General features: G+C 42.7%; 1 protein-coding gene across 1 annotated transcript in view; it reads left to right on the top strand.

The window, feature by feature from the left end:
- The window catches only part of LOC130122850 (adhesion G protein-coupled receptor A3), a 247,878-nt gene that overhangs the window by 61,164 nt on the left and 167,894 nt on the right, over nt 1–18,820 (top strand). The window contains exons 4-6 of the mRNA XM_056291892.1: nt 13,384–13,455; nt 13,622–13,693; nt 14,151–14,314. Coding sequence (XP_056147867.1) covers nt 13,384–13,455; nt 13,622–13,693; nt 14,151–14,314 — 308 coding nt within the window. The remainder of the gene's footprint in view (nt 1–13,383; nt 13,456–13,621; nt 13,694–14,150; nt 14,315–18,820) is intronic.

The raw sequence follows: 18,820 nt of genomic DNA, 5'->3' as shown, positions 1-18,820 counted from the left end.
CCAGTAGTTCGTTGTCAGACTTGATTCATTTACTTCAAGAATGAACAATACAGGAGACAGGGCGAGTCTGCATTATGGGTGGGGCTGCGACCTGTAAAAAGTTGAGAAATGCTAAACATTTGGGCGAAATGGGCAACATATCGCCTGGCAATAGCCAATCAGATTCAGATTCTTGCCAACCTCACTGAAACAACAAACTGATCATTGGTTCCCATGTCCTGGTAATGGTCTGTGGATTCCCAGTTTTACAGCGTTCAGCTACGAGACTAGCAAATTAGTCAAAAAGAATAACGCTTGGAAATTAGCTTGATGCATCCATAAATTATATATGAATTGAATAATTACACATTTGGCTTCCTGCTAAAATGTTGCAAGCACTTCTAAGCTACTCGGAGAAAGTAAACAACGCAGAGGACACGCCCACAAGCTGTCAACACATGTCACTTGTCGCCTTGTGTCTGAACACAGCTCAACACAGACACATACAGACAAACACGTAATTAACACTGACTAATGGAGGAAAGGGAATAAGAAATTGAAACTAACCAAGTAATAGATGAAAGACTGAAAGGCCAAAAATTGGAGTGAAGTCAAAATCAGAATGGATTCCCTCAAATCTATTAAGGGGAGGTAAGGCTGAGGTAATTTAGAAATGATCCCCAATTTGGTGAATTTACACGCTGTGTAAAATTTTGCCAAATCGTTATGCGGATTGACAAGACCACCATCGGTGTTGTGCCCTCACAGGGTACTGACAAGTTGAAAGAAGAGGAGATTGAGGCTGTATGCTTAATGAGATTGTAAAATTAAAAAAAGAAAAGCACCTTCTGTTTTTTTTTGTATTGTATTGTTTTCTATCAAAAGGTTGCACTTTGATTGCTCAACTTTTCAGATGCCATCACCATGACTATGAGGAATGGATGTTATAAAGCTTAATTGAAAACTAATAGTAATCAATGAAATATATTTACATTTTAAATGAAATACAATTTCACTGGAATTAAATAAAATGTAGCTTTTAATATGAAACTGTTACTCATCAATTAAATGTATTTGATTTTGAAATAAATTGTAATTTTATAGGAATTACATGCAAATAAAATATGAATCATCGGGAGATACATTTATTTTAGCGCCTTGCAGTTCCAATTGTACGGAGCCCTGGAGGTGACATGGATGTAATTTTTTATAAGGTGCGCATATGTTTTATAACTTGCACGAGCACTTTAGTAAGTTGCACGCACACTTTACCACTTTTATGCTGATGACACTCAATTATATATGCCACTAAAACCCACAGATCCTAGCGCCCTAGCAAATCTCACAGCTTGTAATATTTTTTTTCCTTCATATCTAACATTGTTGCGCATTTATTACATATGACAATGGTAGCGCTGTCCAATACATTGCAAATGTCTTCCTGTGCCTGTTGTGTAAAGGTCAGTACTACTTCTGGCAGTCTTCGTTTGGTTAGGATGGGGCCGGCCCTTCAATGTTCATTTAACCAAAGTGAGCAGTTGAAAACACGGTGCGCATGTTCAACGCGCTTTCAGTAGTGAGCTGTGGGGCACGATCACGTTTGCCCCATGCTGACAGCAGCCAATAAAACAAACAATAAAATGAATGCCACATTTCAAGATGTTTAGTAAACATTGTTAACAGTATCAGTGTTGCTACACACAACACCATTTGACACCATGGGGCAAAACAGGTTAAATGCACTTGCAATGCTGTCAATTGAAAATTAATTAATTCATGGATTGTTGGACTTCAACACAAAAGTTATTGACAAGTTTGCACAGATGAAAGATTATTGTGCATCTTTTCTTTTTAAGCAGTTAACGTCACTGGCGAGTGTATTTTGCACTATTACTAGCTGTGTTAATTTGGCTGTAGGTTAAGATCCAGAATGCAATGAGTTTCCCTGCTCAGACATGTTGCATTGGATGGGTTATTACAGTTGCAGACCACAATGATCGTATACTGCTTGACAGGGATTAAATTGGGCCGGGGCTGTTCGGGGCTCAGCATAGCCACATAGCATCTCAAACATCATCAGGCAGAGTTGAGCGCCTGCAAAAAAGAAAAAATTTCTTTCATCAGTAATGAATTTATTCATACATTTTTACTCTGCCTTTACTATTAAAATAATACATATATTAGATGCTGGCCATTCAAATAAATAACAATTCATGTTTTTTTTCCAAGTTTAAAACTTTAAAACTTTTAAAACTTTCATGGTCAGTGGTGAGCTGACTGTCATATTCACCGGCTGCCATGCCCGACTCCTGCAGGACCAGTGTATCCGGTAACACTAGTGTTGTCATCATGAGTTTATTAACTGGTGGGAACATTTCCTCACTGTAGCACGAGTGAGTATACCACGCAGTCCGTCTGATATTCCCATTAAACAATGTCTCCTCTATCAACATTGATATTTTAGCAAACTGCTGTAAACTTAATTAACTACAAACCAGCGACCATGGTCATTCATTATCATCAGGTGTCTTAGTATTAAATCAAGGCAAACTCATCAGATCCTCAGACAGCCAGGCAACTTATTTTAGCTAGCTAGGTATGGCAGTAATATCAGCAGCCAGGGCCATTTTGCTAGGCTTAATTTCGTGACTGTAAATTTAAATGAACTGTCCCGTTAATCAAGTTGGGCTGGAGGCCAGTATGTGGCATAGGTGGATGGCAACGTAGGGAGAAAAATAGGACAGAAACTGACAGGTTTAATAACAGAATGTAAATTGCTCTCATCAAGATGGAATGCATATGCATGAATGAGAGGGAGGACAGTGAAATGGTGAGGATGCAAGGAGTAGAGGTGACAAAGGCGTGTGAGTTTAAATACTTGGGGTCAACTGTCCAAAGTAACAGGGAGTGCAGACGAGAGGTGAAGAAGAGAGTGCAGGCAGGGTGGAGTGGGTGGAGAAGAGTGTCAGGAGTGATTTGCGACAGAAGGGTACCAGCAAAATTTTTTTTTTAAATTTTATTTCTGATTTTTCCCTTTTTCTCCCAGTTTAGTGGCCAATCGCTCCCTATTCTAATTCAAACACCCACCCAGTTGGCGTTCTCCAACTGCATCTCTCCGGCCAGCAGTCTCAAAGGAGACGCCTCGCCACTTTCGTGACGAGGCTTCTCCAGGCCGAACCACTGCTTTTTCCGACACACCCAGAGACGCATTCATGTGACGAACACTAGCCGACTCCGCCCCCCTCCCGAAGACAGCGTTGGCAATTATTGCTGCTTCATTGAGTCTGGCTATAGTCAGATCTGACGAGACCAGGGCGCGAACCCCGGTCCCCAGTGGGCAACTGCATCGACACAAAGCCGATGCTTAGACCGCTACACCACCACGGACCCACACCAGCAAGAGTTAAAGGGAAGGTTTGGTTGTGAGAACAGCTATGTTATATGGTTTGGAGACAGTAGCACTGTCGAAAAGACAGGAGGAGGAGCTGGAGGTGGCAGTTGAAGATGCTAAGATTTTCATTGGGAGTGACAAAGAAGGACAGGATTAGGAACGAGTATATTAGTGGGACAGCTCAGGTTGGACGGTTTGGAGACAAAGCAAGAGAGACAATATTGAGATGGCTTGAACATGTGTGGAGGAGAGTTGCTGGGTATATTGGGAGAAGGATGCTGAATATGGAACTGCCGGGGAAGAGGAAAAGAGGAAGGTCTAAGAGGAGGTTTATGGATGTGGTGAGACAGGACATGCAGGTGGCTGGTGTGACGTAGGAAGAAGCAGGGGCCAGGAAGAGATGGAAACGGATGATCCGCTCTGGTGACCCCTAACGGGAGCAGCCAAACATAGTAGTAGAGAAATTGCTCTCATATTCTGCTAAAATATGTTTTGGTTTTGCAAAAGGATACTAACACAACATAGTTTGCCGGAGGTTGCCTCCAATTTTTGGTAGCCAACAGTAATGGAAAGGTTTGGAAATTTGCAAAGGTGTTTGCATTTATTGATAGAAACGTTTCATCACTCATCTGAGTGACCTCTTCAGTCTAAACTGACTGCAGGTATCCCCACCCTTATAAACAATACAGTGGCACAACGATCAAAAACAACGATTGGTTGCATGTGCAAATAGGTATGTGACCATTAACTAGAGTTTCAATGGCCATGTGTACTATTCACAGAGGATTTTGGGAATGTTTGCATTGTAAAATGGTGACAGATGTATTCTTGGGCCCCCTCCGAGGGGGGCTGAGTGTACATCTGTCTTAAATCTCTTTTTAAGACTTTTCTCTTTGTTAAAGCTTTTGGAAAATTTTGATATTTGTTTTTATTTTTTTTATACTGCTTTATTTTTATTCCCATTTATTTGGTCTTATTCATTTATTGTCTTTACTTCCTCTGCAATCATGTCCTTTGGTCTTATTCTCATTTTGCTTTGTCTGTTTTTATTTGTTATTCACTTTATAACATTGTTAAGAAAAATACAATATAATTTTTTTATTATTATTATCATTATATGCTAATCTCCCTGTAATGTCAGTTTATCCTCAATTTTAAGTATCATAAATAACTGATAACAATAACACAATGAAAACGTGACAGAAACAAGTCATTTATTTTTTTCAAAGGTAGTTGTTGGCCTTTGGGTAGTGGGGTTGAAGATAGAAGAGCGCTTTTGACACATAATTATCAATGGGGTGAACATCGGCGGTGAAAAATCCTCCTTGGCCTTTTAAAGACGCGCAGGAGATGGACCTACTTGTGCTCGACCTTATGCTGTGTTTCTCCCCCCGAGCCTCCTTTCCATCTTCATCAGGGGAGGTTGTTCCTGCCCTGGCCTCTTCCTCCTCTTTATCAGGCGAGGGTGTTTGCCCCTTAGATGATGCTCTGTAAAGTACAAAACTCCCATCATTTATTGTTAATACACATTAATACTGATACTGCTATACACTGATTGTCTGACATTACTGCGAACTTATTTGATCCATTTCACTGAGACACATGGGGAAGTTACATGTCTATAATGTGCATCGTTTCTTCCATCTACCACTAGATACACAGTACCTGTCTCTGTCATCTGTGCTGCCATCCATGGAGATCTCCTCTTTTTCTATTTTGGCCAGGAGTTCTTTCTCCTTCTTTCTCTCCTCCTTCTTGGCCTGGAGGTTCCTCTCTTGCTCCTTCTGCTTGGCCAGCTCCTTCTGTCTTTTCTTATAGACCTTTGTCTCAGAAGTCAGCAAATCTGGTGCTGGGAGCTGTGTCTCCTCCTTCTCTTTCAGTAGAGCACACCATCTCAACTCCTCCCCCTCTCTGCTCCTTTTCAATATCTATAGCCTGAAGGAGGCTGAGTTTGGTTTGATCACTCTCCCTGAGGAGACAGGCTTTCTCCTCGAGAAGATAGACTTTCTCCTCCTGCCACATGGGGAGGCGCATGTCTATTCCCCCAGCCTGGGGGAGGGTGGCCATCACCATTTATTCACACTGCTGCTTGGCACAAATAGCGGCCCGAGCTCTCTGGAATTTAGCACACCAGTTTGAGAAATCGTCCACTGTAGCCCAAACCTCCTGTAGTTTGAGCCTGGCATTACTCAGTAGGATCTTTGTCCTGCTCTTCTTCTGCTCTGTTTCATCTGGCGGTCGGTGCTTCGACCCCCTGCACTTTCACTTGACACTGTTGCTGAACATCTTTTTGGTTTTGTATATTTTCTTTTCCAACTCGAATGTCTATTTCCTCAGCCTGGGGGAGGGTGGCCATCTTTGTTTTTTCGCACTGCTGCTTGGCACATAGCAAACCACCAATAACCACCAGTGCAGACGACGCAACACCTACAGAAAGGGGGGAGGGGCGGTCAGTAAACAGTATCACGAAAGCTACCCGTGTTATGGCTTCAGCGGGACCGGGGATGTCAACAGCCTTCAGCCCAAGTGCGTCATCTGTCAGGAGAAGTTGGCTAATGCTAACATGGTGCCAAGCTAGCTGAAGAGGCACTTGGGAACAAAACGTCCCTTTCCCAGTGAGAGAGACTGGGCGTACTTTCAAAAGAGCGCGGGATCTGAACCAGACGCAGCAAGACCGTTTTTGATGGATTGTGTGAAAGTGTCTGATAAGGCGGTCAAGGCAAGTTATATGCTTTGATAACTATTTAAAAGAGAAAAGTCTGACCTGGGATATGTGCGTCAGTCTTTGCACTGATGGTGAGGCATGCATGACTGGGAGAAGTAAGAGGATTTATTGCCAACGTGAAAGTACAAAACCCAAAATATTGTGACAAACCACTGTATTTTGCATCGAGAGGCGGGGATGGTCGTGCCCTCTTCACATAGATGGCATCTTTGACACCCTATCCAAACCAGCATTCCTCCCTATCATGGATGTGCACATCCTCATCCTTGAAAGAGTGGCCACTGGCCTGTAGATGGGTGTAGACTGTGGAGTCCTGACCTGACATGTTAGCTGTCCTGTGTTGTGTCATCCTCTTGGCCAGCATCTGTTTGGTTTCCCCAATGTACAAGTCAGGGCAATCCTCCTGGCACTTAACAGCATATACTGTATTGCTCTGTTTGTGACCTGATCCTTTGGATGGGCCAATTTTTGGCACAGAATGTTTTGGGGTTTGAAAGCGACTGAGATGCAGTGTTTGGAAAATACGTGTCTCAACTGTTCTGACACTCCCGCCACATACGGAATCACCACTGGTTTAAGCTTAGACAGCTGTTGTCCTTCTCCTCTCTTCGATTGGCTGGTGCACTGTTTGGGCATCTTCTTGGCTTTGACAAACGCCCAGTTACGATAAGTTAACCACACTTAACCAGGACCTGTTTAATGTGGGATTTCTCCCCTTCCTCGGCTGCCGTGTCGGTGGGGATGCTGTCAGCTCGGTGGTACAGCGTCCTGATGACTCCTAGTTTGTGCTCCAGTGGATGATGGGAGTCAAACTTAAAGTACTGATCAGTATGCTCGGTATGTGTTCCCCATCACCAATTACAATTTCACAGTCTAAGAAGGCTAACCTGACATTTTTCACATCCTCCCTGTTGAACTTGATGTGTTTGTCCACAGAGTTAATGTGGTCGGTGAAATGTGGTACGTCCTGAGATTTAATTTTAACCCAGGTGTCATCCACAAATCTGAACCAATGGCTAGGTGGTGTCCCTGGATAGGACATCAGAGCCCTCCATATACAAGTTGGCCACTACAGGTGAGATTGGGGAACCCATAGCACACCCGTGCTTCGTCTGCCTATACTACTGCCCTCTATATGTGAAGTATGTAGACTGAAGACACAGCTTCAGAAGCAGACACACTTGGTCAGTGTTAAGGGTGGTCCTATTGCTAAGGGTGGGGTCGTTTTGTAATTTCATACAGACTACCCCCACTGCTTCATCAACAGGAACGCACGTGAAGAGATACTTCACATCATAAGAGACCATTGTTTCATCCCTCTCCATAATGATGTCCCTCATCTTATCCACAAAATCCATAGTGTTCTTAATGTGATCATTACTGCCTATCAACGGGTTAAGAACAGATGCCAGGCAGAAACTTAAAGATGCTATAGGTTACCGAGTTAATCATACTAACAATAGGCCATAACGGCACATCCTGTTTATGTATCCTAGGTAACCCATACAGACTAGGTGTAGCTTCCCGTGGGAAATTAATGTAACTATAAAAGAGGCTTTTATATTCATATTATTTTGTATTATTATTATTCTCTTCTTTAGTGGTAACGACACCATTAATACAGATACACAGGAGAGTGCACTTACAGATTTTATTGTCATCATCTGTAGTCTTGCACACTGCCGACAGTATCTAGAATGAATTTGATTAGCATTTTAGTGTTCAGAGCAGAGGGTTGTCTCACTTTGTTGTATTTTATTTACAGTTTGTCAAATGATATTGATCAGATTTTGTAGTCTATGCACACACACATGCGCCCATTGCAACCCTGAAACCACAGAGCCCCCAACAAATCCCGGTTTAATGCCTGCTGCTTGTTAACTATGCATTTGTAATGCGTTGCTGTATAACAAGGTAATACACCAGTTGTGTGAGATCAAATGCCCTATTGGTGATGTCACTTATATCCCTGTCTTCCCTTCTGCTAACTCCTGCGGCGCGTGACGTTGATGTGTGCAATAGTGATTTCAATCATTGATGAGGTGTGTTTGTGTTTGGATGTATTGAGCAAGTAGGTTTGTGTGTAGTTTCACTGATGAGTCAGATGCATGCAAACTCATACCTGCTGGCTTATGCAGAGATCAATCACTTCAGAGGAAAGATGGGCGAACTATATTTGTTGTTTGTTTTTTTCGGGAGAGGGTGATGTATGGAAAAAATAAACCATTTGCGGGCGTATGCAAAAGCTGTTGCTTTTGGGTGGGTTTTCTAAGTGAGATGGGATAAGTGCCTTAAAAACCTATTTCCTCCCGTTATGGAAACAAGACCTGTTATACACCTTTTTTTTAATTTAGACATTTAGTAAAATAAAATATCAAGACCAAAAAAGGATGAAGTATCAATGCATAATACAAAATGTTTATTATATGTTTGGAAAACAAAGTTCTGGTAAATGCCGGTGTTCTCTCCATGGCCAGATGTGTTATTGCAATGGTAACTAGCTTTATCTGCAGCCTGGCATGACTGCCTGAAAAGACATTTTGAAGAACATCCATTTCAAACTCAGTGACTATTCCAGGTTTTGCATGGCTAAGAAAAAACTATCAACACAGTCAGAATCAGAAATACTTTATTGATCCTGGAGTGAAATTAGTTTGCTACAACAGCAACACAAGTACAGGAAAACACAACACAACAGGCAGTGGGGGATTTTGGTACTATGGGCAACATGGGCAGCTGCCCAGGGAAGCATCTTGCCAGGGGCGGCACGGGGCGCCCACATAACGAAATGCAGAATGCTGACATTTGCATGATCGGCTTCGTGACCACTGCCGGCACGTCCATATAGGTGAACTAGACAATTGGCAAGGGCAGCAAAATGCAGGCCAACTATTCATGAGCAAAATCGTGGAACAACCAATAGCAGTAACTGCAGGCTCGCTAGGCAATATGTTCTGTAAGCGCAATGAATTGCTGAGGAATGTGTCAGTCACGCTACACCTGCAGCCACCTCCTTTCCCCGCCTCCTTCCCCAAGCTCTCACAAGCCATAGCTATATGGCTTGAGAACCAGGTATTGGAGTTATTGTGCAGACCTGTTTGGTGCTTTATTTGTAAAAGGATCTGCAAATGCCCGCATATTGCGTCATGCATATTGTTGACAGTTTGAGCACACTAGCATTGCACTAGACTATTTGTGTTATGTGTATGGCATATTGGCGTTTGTTTGTTGTTGCTGGTTTTTGCTTTATGTGAATAGCATATTGGCGTTTGTGTGTTGTTGCTGGATTTTGCTTTATGTGAATAGCATATTGGCCTTTGTGTGTTGTTACTGGTATGGTACATTGCACATAGAGGGGACAGTATAATTACTTTTCGCCTAGAGCGGCAGAAGTGCATGCACTGGTCTTGTTCGTGACCATGACCCTGCTTGAACTGCTGATATTTATACATGAAAGGGAGCACTCAGAAATTTATCCAAATTTCGTGGACTGCTCCCAGAATGTGTCTTGACTCTTCCAGTGACTGTAGCAGAAGCAGAGAGGAGCTTTTCAAAGCTGAAGCTCATCAAATCCTATTTGAGGTCCGTCATGTCACATGAACACCTGGTCGGTGGCCTTGCTGTCATCAGTATTAACCATGCAAGTGCTGAGCAGATGTAGTGATGACTGCACCAAGGATGGCAAGAGAGGTCAGGGTTTAGATGGAAGTTGTGCAGTTAATTTGTGTTTCTTGTTTGAAGTGCAATAGTGTAATAATCAGGTTCTCTTTATAAGTGTGTTATTCTATTTGTGTATTTGTGTGATTATAGGATTTGTGAAATTTAGTTTTGCGGTTTTTGTTAGCAATAGGGTAATAGTGTAATAATTCCATTCTATTTTTTTGTTGTATTTATATACTAGAATTTGTTTCTAGCTGTCTCTGTTACTTCTTTTTGATATTTATGAGTCTTATATTTTATTTCTATATTGTTTTTTTTGGAACAATACAAATGATTAATTGTATTGTTCCAAATGTTTGCATAAAAATTACAGTTAGTGCAGAATGGTGCCCTTTTTTTGTTGAGGGGGGTGACACAATTTTTGTTGGGGGGGACTGAAGGGGGTGCTCACCCGGGGTATCATATAAACTGGAACCGCCACTGACAACACGTCACGAGTAGTGTATAGAAACAAGTGGCAATAGAACAAAATATGAGTGAGTGATTAATGGCAGAACAAAACAAACAACAACAAAAAATAGTGGCCAAATATTTATTCCATAATTAGGTGTCGCAAGAATACAGGTTCTGTACATAATAGGTAGGACTTCGTTATAGCAGCTTTCAGTCCAACTAAATTCTCAGCTCACTGGCTTGTCCTTCATGAATGATCGTTCTCAGTTCGCCAGCTAGTGAGCTGACCTGAACGTTCAGCCGTGCTTCAGTTCAGTGAGTGGGATGACACGGAGCTCCGGTCAAGCACTGAAAAATCCGGTCAAGGAGTCTTTTGAAGGAATCTCAGGGTGGCACAGTGACCCAGTGGTTAGCACTGTTGCCTCACAGCAAGAAGGTCCTGGGTTCGAACCCCAGCCTGTCCCAGGTCCTTTTTGTGTGGAGTCTTTATGTTCTCCCCGTGTCTGCGTGGGTTTCCTCCGGGTGCTCCAGTTTCCTCCCACCATCAAAAAGACATGCATGTTAGGGTTAATACTCCTGCCTGTGCCCCTGAGCAAGGCGATGGGAAGAAGAACTAGAGTTGGTCCCCGGGTGCTGCAGCTGCCGACTGCTCCTATACAATAGGATGGGTTCAATGTAGAGAACACATTCACTGTAAAAATACAATTTGTTGTAAGAATAAAATGTCAAATGAGGTGGCTTTCTTTCTCTCTTATTTTTCTTTTCAATTTAATGAACTGGTGTCTCCCCACCTGCCACCGTATGACTGCTGGGATAGGCTCCAGCATCCCGTGTCCCTGAGAGCAGGATAAGCGGTTTGGATAATGGATGGATGGATGATTCTAATGATTCAGTGCACCGGAAAGAACTGATTTGTCCATCACTAGGCGAAGGAAATCGAGACCAGATCTCACTGATGGGTGTGGTGTATGATTGACAGGAAGAGGCGACTCTCTAATCTAAAACCATTCATTCATTCATTCATTTATTCATTTGTTCATTATCCAGACCGCTTATCCTCACCCAGGGTCACAGGGATGCTGGAATCTAAAACCAATTGCTTCTTAAATAAAAACGGTGGTGACTGGAACTGCAAGGCGCTTAAATAAAAGCTCATGATTTACTTTTTTTTTTGCATTTAATTCCTGTATAATGATACTTTATTTTAAAATTAAATACATTTAATTGATGAGTAACAGTTTTATATTAAAAGTTACATTGTATTTAATTCCCATTATTAAATTAATAATTAAAGAAATTATTAATTAAATAATTTCTTTATTTTTTTTAAGAAAATGTGGTTTATATTTTCTTTTAAAAAATATATATATTTAATTGCTCACAATTAGTTTTCAATTAATTTTTGTAATATCCAGCTCTCATACATGACCACTCCATCACATCCAAATTTAAAACAATTTCCGGTGCGCAGCTCATCAACGTCGCCTTTATTTTAACTGGCCAATAAGAATGAAGGAGGGAGCGGGACCAGAAAGTAAATAAAAGCTACATCTACTTTGCCAAATTAGAGGGGTGAAACCAAAACAAGGAGAAATGAATCACTGAAAAGTGCTGATGACAGAAAACTCTGTATATTCATTACATTCATCAGTATCATTTCAGTATGACTTAACAGAAAGCAGGAGGACGGTTTCTTTTGTCATGAAACTCATCTCACTGCTCTGCAACAATTACTGAGCATCTCCTCTCAGCATGCACCAGAAACTGGACAGCGTGCATGCAGCATGCATCACAGCGCTATCGTCCAACGCTAGTGGTATTTCTTTAAAAGAGGTCTCCACGCAGCCTAGTTCTTTGCATATTCAGCAGAAATGAGTCCCGAAAGGGCAAAATATTTACAATAGTACAGTACATCATTAAAGTGTGCGACACCACTACTGTAACTTGTAGTGGGAGTAAAAAAAAGAGACACTGAGTTGTACATTCTTTTTTCTACCTTGTTTTTGTTGGAGTTGCAGTAAAAGAAAGTAGGCGCTTATCTTCTTTCTTGTGAGCTTCCACTTTTACTCAACTAATTTCCTAGATGGGTAGGCTACTCTTCCTCTGGCTTTCTGGATATAGGCCTCAGAATGAGTGACATGATTGCACCCTGATAGTTAGTGGGATGTGAGCTGGCGGTGGAGCAGCCGGCGGGTTAGCAGTGCTGATTCTTGGCGCGTGTGTGCCAGGCTCTGGGAGCAGCGGCGTGCTAATTTAAGTGCTCCCCAACTGGTGATTACTCGAGTGCTCTGCTTATTTTCCCACAGCTGCTCCAGCAAGCAGCTTTTTAATTACAGAGCGCGACGGCACAGAGCCACGGACGCTGCAGCACTCAGCCGTGCTGCACATGCACAAGCCCTACAGATGTTTGTGTGTGTGTGTGTGTGTGTGTGTGTGTGTGTGTGTGTGTGTGTGCGTGTGTGCATGTTGTTATGCCACCGATGCTCTTGTGAGGGGCAAAAGGTCAGCTAATGTAAAGGTTGACATCCCGAGAGTTGGAATAGATGAATAGATACGGTGCTGGTTTACCAACCTGACCCCACGGTTGTTTAGCATCCCGTTATCATATTGCAAGGATAAGACACACGTATAAACAACCTCATACCCATATAGGTGCACACACAAATTGAAACGCACACACACACACATCGTTGTGGGGCCCCCTCATTGACTCCGATTCACTGACATCCCTTCCCTAACCCTTAACCCTAACCATAACCACGCAAACTACATGCCTGACCTTAACCCTTACCCTAACCTTAACCTAACCCTAATTCTAACCCTTAACCCTATAACCACATGTCCTAACCCTAAAATAGACCCTTTTCCTTGTGGGGCCCAATAAAATGGCCCCACAAGTTAGGGTGTTTCTGGTTTTTCTATCCTAAAGGGACCATTTGGGCCCCATTGGGTAAGAAAAACGAGTACACACACACACACACACACACACACACACACACACACACACACACACACACACACACACACACACACACACACACGCTTTCATTCGTATTTTATTACACGCCCCTCTTCTAGTCAGGCATTCCTGCAATATTGATTTAAAACTGTGAACCCGAAGAAGTGCTTTTATCTCTGCAACACAATTCAGACTTCACCATTTTTGTCCTTATAGGGACCTATCAAACAACAGGATTGGCTGCCTCTCCCCTGAAATGTTTGCAGACCTTGGCAACCTCTTCAAATTGTAAGTAATGTCTAAATTGAAAACATACTCTGGGTTTGCTCAGTGTTCGCCGTGTGTAGAATATATGGTGTTTATTGTAGACAAAAATGGCTTCTGTAATTTATCGCTAGATATCGGAGTTTAAGTTCTTGTGTGAACGTGTCTGTTTTTTTTTTCCCCACCCGAGGAATTTATCTGGAAATATCTTCTCCACTCTGGCTGTGGGATTGTTCACACACCTCGTGGCTCTCAGAGTACTGTAAGAAAAAACGCACACACACACACACACACACACACACACACACACACACACACACACACACACACGGGGGTTATTTTTGGGGACATTGCATGGATGTACATTAATCCCCTGGAGGTTTATCCTAACCTTAATCATAGCAAAGATATAGTACCTAACCACAACCCTCAAACCAAGGCTTAACCTCACCCCAGTGAAGACAGAAATGTTTGCATCGTCCAGCAAAATTGCAGCGGAACCATATTAAGGACACCAATTTCATCCCCAATCAGACATGCCATCATCAATCGACTGATTTGAAGTCAAAAAGTTTGTCCCCCAAATGCCTGGCAAAAAAAAAAAAAAAAGCCTGGCAAATAGCAAGTGATGGAAAATACAAACACACACACACACATACGCACACTGAGTACACAAACAACAAACTCGGGTTGTGACTGTAGTCTGGTACTCCCACCAGGCACTTCAGCACTGAGACTCTATTCTGTGACTGCCAGCTGGATTGGCTCCTCCGCTGGAGCAGGGCCAACTCGGTGCGCATTGGCAACGACACCGTGTGTATGTACCCCAGCCACCTCCACGGCCTGGAGTTCAGCAGCCTCCAGGAACAGCAGCTCAGATGCGGTAAGGATTCACCCCATACAAACAATGTCTTGCTCGTGTCGGTGTCGAGGCTCTCGCGTGTAGAGGTGTAATGGCCGCCGTTGGTGAGCCATGCCCATTTTGTTTTGAAAATCATTTTGTTTTGGGCCATGTGTGTTGTAAAATTCTACATTACGTGTGTTATTTAGTTGTGCTGCATCTGATACAGTACCTTGCAGTTTGGTGCTACAACACAATAGTTTTATAAGTTTTTTTTATTTTGTTATTTTTTATTGATTTATGTATTTATTTATGTATTTTATTGAATTATTGTTTCGGTTTTTTTGTGGGTTTTATGGGAAAGGTGACGGCTGACACACCAGTCAACATTTATAGACTGAAAAAAACATTGCTTAACAAATCCCAACATGGCTTTTAATGTTGTATTTGGTTTTTACATTTCACGGTTGTAAAACAAGTAAACATCTGACAGTGGGATTAGTTTTGCTTATTTTTTTTTCCAAGTCAGTTTTATTGGTTACATATGACTTACAGCAAATGTGTAACAATGCTTTCAGCTGAAGTCAGGAAAGCTCTTCATTTGAGAATCGAGAATTTGAGAAATGTTGGCATCTAATCTTAAATCGTCATGAAATTATTCAGGCACAGGGACAACTTTCAGTTAAAAAAAAATCAATGCAAACACTGAACACAACATCGCTGTCTAATTTTGTAGCTCTGAAAAGAGTAACTGAATGCTCTACATCTGCTTTCTTGGAGTCCTCACTGAAAGTTTAATTTCCCCAATATTGGATTTTCAAGTGGTTGGCACAATGAGAGCATGATTAAGACCTTTTTTTAATAGCTTTCTCTCTCCGCTGTTATGTCTTCACTTGCTGTGTACCAGTTTTGTACTTAATCATAGCATCACATCAGGCTTATCTGATGTAATGCTGGCCCAGGGCAGCATTACACTTACATGACAGTCCCTGACCTGATATGATCCTGTTTTGGAGTGCAGTGAAAGCCTTGGTGTTGGAGGAGGCTTGTAACTTGTATAGATGCAAGGAGGAAATGGCTGGACCATATGGGAAAATTCAGGAAATTGAATGAATAATGTTCTGCTCTCCTCCAGCAACTTCTGTGGTGATGGCTGCAAAGATTATAACCCAGAGGGTCGTGCACAAGTGTAGCTTCTCCGTGGGGAGCAATGGAAAACTGTGGTCTCAACTGACAAATCCCAAGTGAGAATTTTTGTAATATTGGATGTGCTCCATTTGGCCTTTCTGGCATGCAGGATGTTGCGTAGCAGCAAGGATTGGGAAACCCATTTAAATGGAGTACAGGTGGCAGGTATTATGTTGAATTCTTACCAGCTGATGATGAAACAATGGCAGATGTAGAGGCTGTGGTATAGCGCCTTGTTCAGGCCAAACTTCAAATTCATTTTTGAATACTATGCAAGTGTTGGTAAGAACAGTACCTTAACCTTTCCACTTGGATTCAGCTATGCCAAGCCATGTAAGAGACACAGATGGGTGACAAATTACAGGAAAAATCTGAATGCTTGACCCCTACAGTGATGGGGTCCGGGGACATTTTCCTGACATAGTTTGGGTCCACTTGTCCCCTTAGAGGGAAGGGTCACTGCAAATCAATACAAAGTTATTCTGAGTGATCACCTTTATCCTGTGATGAAACATTTAATCCTGATGGGAGGGGTCTCTTCCAGGATGACAATGCCCCCATCCACAGGACACGAGGGGTCACTGGATGGTTTGATGAGTATGACAATGATGTAAATCATACGCTATGGCCTTGACAGTCACCAGATCACAACCCAACTGAACACCTATGGGAGGTTTTGGACCAAGTGTTAGACAGCGCTCTCCACCACCATCATCAAAACACCAAATGAGAGAACATCTTTTGGAAGAATGGTGTTCGTCCCTCCAGTAGAGTTCAGAGACTTGTAGAATCTATGACAAGGAGCACTGAAGCTGTTCTGGGGCTCCTGGTGGACCAACACCTTACTATGTAAGACACGTAAGCAAGTGTCATTTTCTTTCATTTGCAACCTGAAGGGTCATCTGGGTGGCGTGGCAGTCTATTCCGTTGCTTGGTCAAGTGTCCCTACAGAAGCAATTGGCCGTGTCTGTGGGTGGGAAGCCAGGTGTGGGTATGTGTCCTGGTCACTGCACTAGCACCTCTGGCCAGTCGGGGTGCCTGTTTGGGGGGGGGGGGATAGCGTGATCCTCCCACATGCTACATTATCCTGGCGAAACTCTTCACTGTCAGGTGAAAAGAAGCACATGGTAGTCTGCAGCCCTCCACAGATCGGCAGAGGGGCTGGAGCAGTGACCGGGGCGGCTTGGAAGAGTGGGGTAATTGGCCGGATACAATTGGGGAGAAAAAGGGGGAAAAAATCCAAAAATAAATAAATAAAATTGCGACCCGTCTGCATGTCATAGCTGTCTCCAGTGTTTGTCATGCTCTTGGTACATGTGGTACTTTGTTTACTTGCTGAAAATTTAGGTAGGCAGAGGAGGCCAGTGGGGAAAAAATTTTTTTTTGAAAGGATACGTTTTCCCAGTGTTTGTTGTGGTAATACTCATTTTGACCACAAGATTTTTGTTTTTTATCTGTGAAACCCTGAGAGGCAAAGTGAGAAAAAAAAATCAGTTTGCCTCCCAGAGTTTCCATACATGTGCCATTTTTTTAAAATGTATTTTGTTTTGTTTTTTGACTACACCCTTCCAGCACAAACGGGCTCTGTGCTGGTCAGGTTTTGGAGCGCATCCAGTATGAATGTGAAAAGAGCTGATGCTGAAAAAAATGTCATTGTGTGCCTGGTAAAACCCTCCGCTGGATTCACAAAGGGAAGTTAAAATAAAGAGGCCTCGTCATAAGATGGTGGAAATACCTGCTTTGCCAGGAAGATGGATTTTGAAAATGTAACTGTGTCAATCACATTCTGCTTAATTCAAATTATTCGTTCAACAATTGGTGATCATACCATTCGTTTAAACTGGTGGTGTGTATCCCTGTTCAGTTCAACAGTGGTTGTTGTTCACATCCGAGAAATCCCAGCAAACCTGCCTGTAATTCCTCGATCCAAACAGACGGCTTTCCAATCAGATCAAAGCGGCACTTTTACTGACTGACTTACTAACTATTGTAGAGAGACTTCCAACAGCTTTTACGATGGAAAAACTGTGGTTTTAGACTGACAACCCCTCCCTTTCTGCCCCCAGTATTGCTGCACTCGGTGCAATTCACAGAGGGATTGTTCTGATAGGTGATGGAAACATCCTCCTCTTCTCCTTACATCTGCTTCGTGCAGGGGATATTGCTCTGGAATGACAAAATTGGTTGGGATTGTGATATTTGCATGTGTGTGTGTGTGTGTTTGGGTGTGAGTGCATTTCAATGCACAATATATGGCGATGTGTTGCATGCATGCTGGGATAAACAGTTTTCAAAACATCCTGCTGGAATATTTCACACACCACGGTATGTGCATTTTCTCCCTCCTGTCATGGTATGTTTAAATGGGCAGTCTAGGCTGTTCTTAGACAAAACTGTCAGTGCTGCAGACACTCTGTAGTTATTTTGTGCAATTGTAAGTGTGTGTGTTTTCCATTTATACACAGCAATCCAAAGCAATTACAGGGTAATTCTGTGCAGTCCTTGGGCAAAGACCCACGAGTGGAATCTGGTGGCGAGACAAGGAGAACTCCTTTCAGCCCCTAACTCATCCATTATGGGATTACAATGATAACGTTCCGGGCTCCCCTGCTCTCCCCATGCTTGGATCCTGCTGCCTCTCCACAACACGGCTCCATCTTACAATACCTTATTCACTCACTTGGCAACGCGCAGTCTCCAATTGGACACAGCGCAGTGCTCTAACAGCCACATTTCATAATGTTATTTGGTGGCTCTTATCGCCATGTGGCTTCACAGACTGGCGGGGAATGTTGTACAGCCTTGTGCATCGGCCACGGCCATGCAAAAACCATGTCGGGTAGGAAAATTGTTCAGCACCTGATGCTGGGTTCTTACCTTGAAAATAATAATAATAATAATAAAAAACCAACTGACAGGACGTGTAATGATAATTTCCTTATTTCCTAATTCTCCTGCAATCGGAGATGTTAATATTACTCCAGAGTGTTTTTTTTCCCTGTTTATTCTAACAACCAAAAACACCATAAAGGATAGGCCTGCATCTATGTCCTTGGCTCAGATATGATGGATAACAGATGTCGTGTGCCATGCATTCCAGACATGAGCCCCCTTCCTTCCACTGAAGCAGGCTGGGTGCCGCTCATAAATGAGGGGTGAACGGAAAAGCTCATCTTCCTGCTAGGATCAGGTGCATCCTGTGTTAAGGTCAAGGCACACATCTGTTCTGTTCATCTGTCCACTAAGACAAAGACACACAAACTACTGGTTCCACAACACTGCTTGGGTGACAGCCACAGAACTGACATAAAGTGTAGAGCTCACGCTGTAATGAATGCACTGTGTGGTGCCGTTTGGGCT

The sequence above is a fragment of the Lampris incognitus genome, chromosome 13 (assembly GCF_029633865.1).
Source record: "Lampris incognitus isolate fLamInc1 chromosome 13, fLamInc1.hap2, whole genome shotgun sequence".
NCBI lineage: Eukaryota > Metazoa > Chordata > Actinopteri > Lampriformes > Lampridae > Lampris > Lampris incognitus.
The sequence above is the reverse complement of the archived record's forward strand: the minus strand, read 5'-3'. Positions and strand labels throughout refer to the sequence as shown.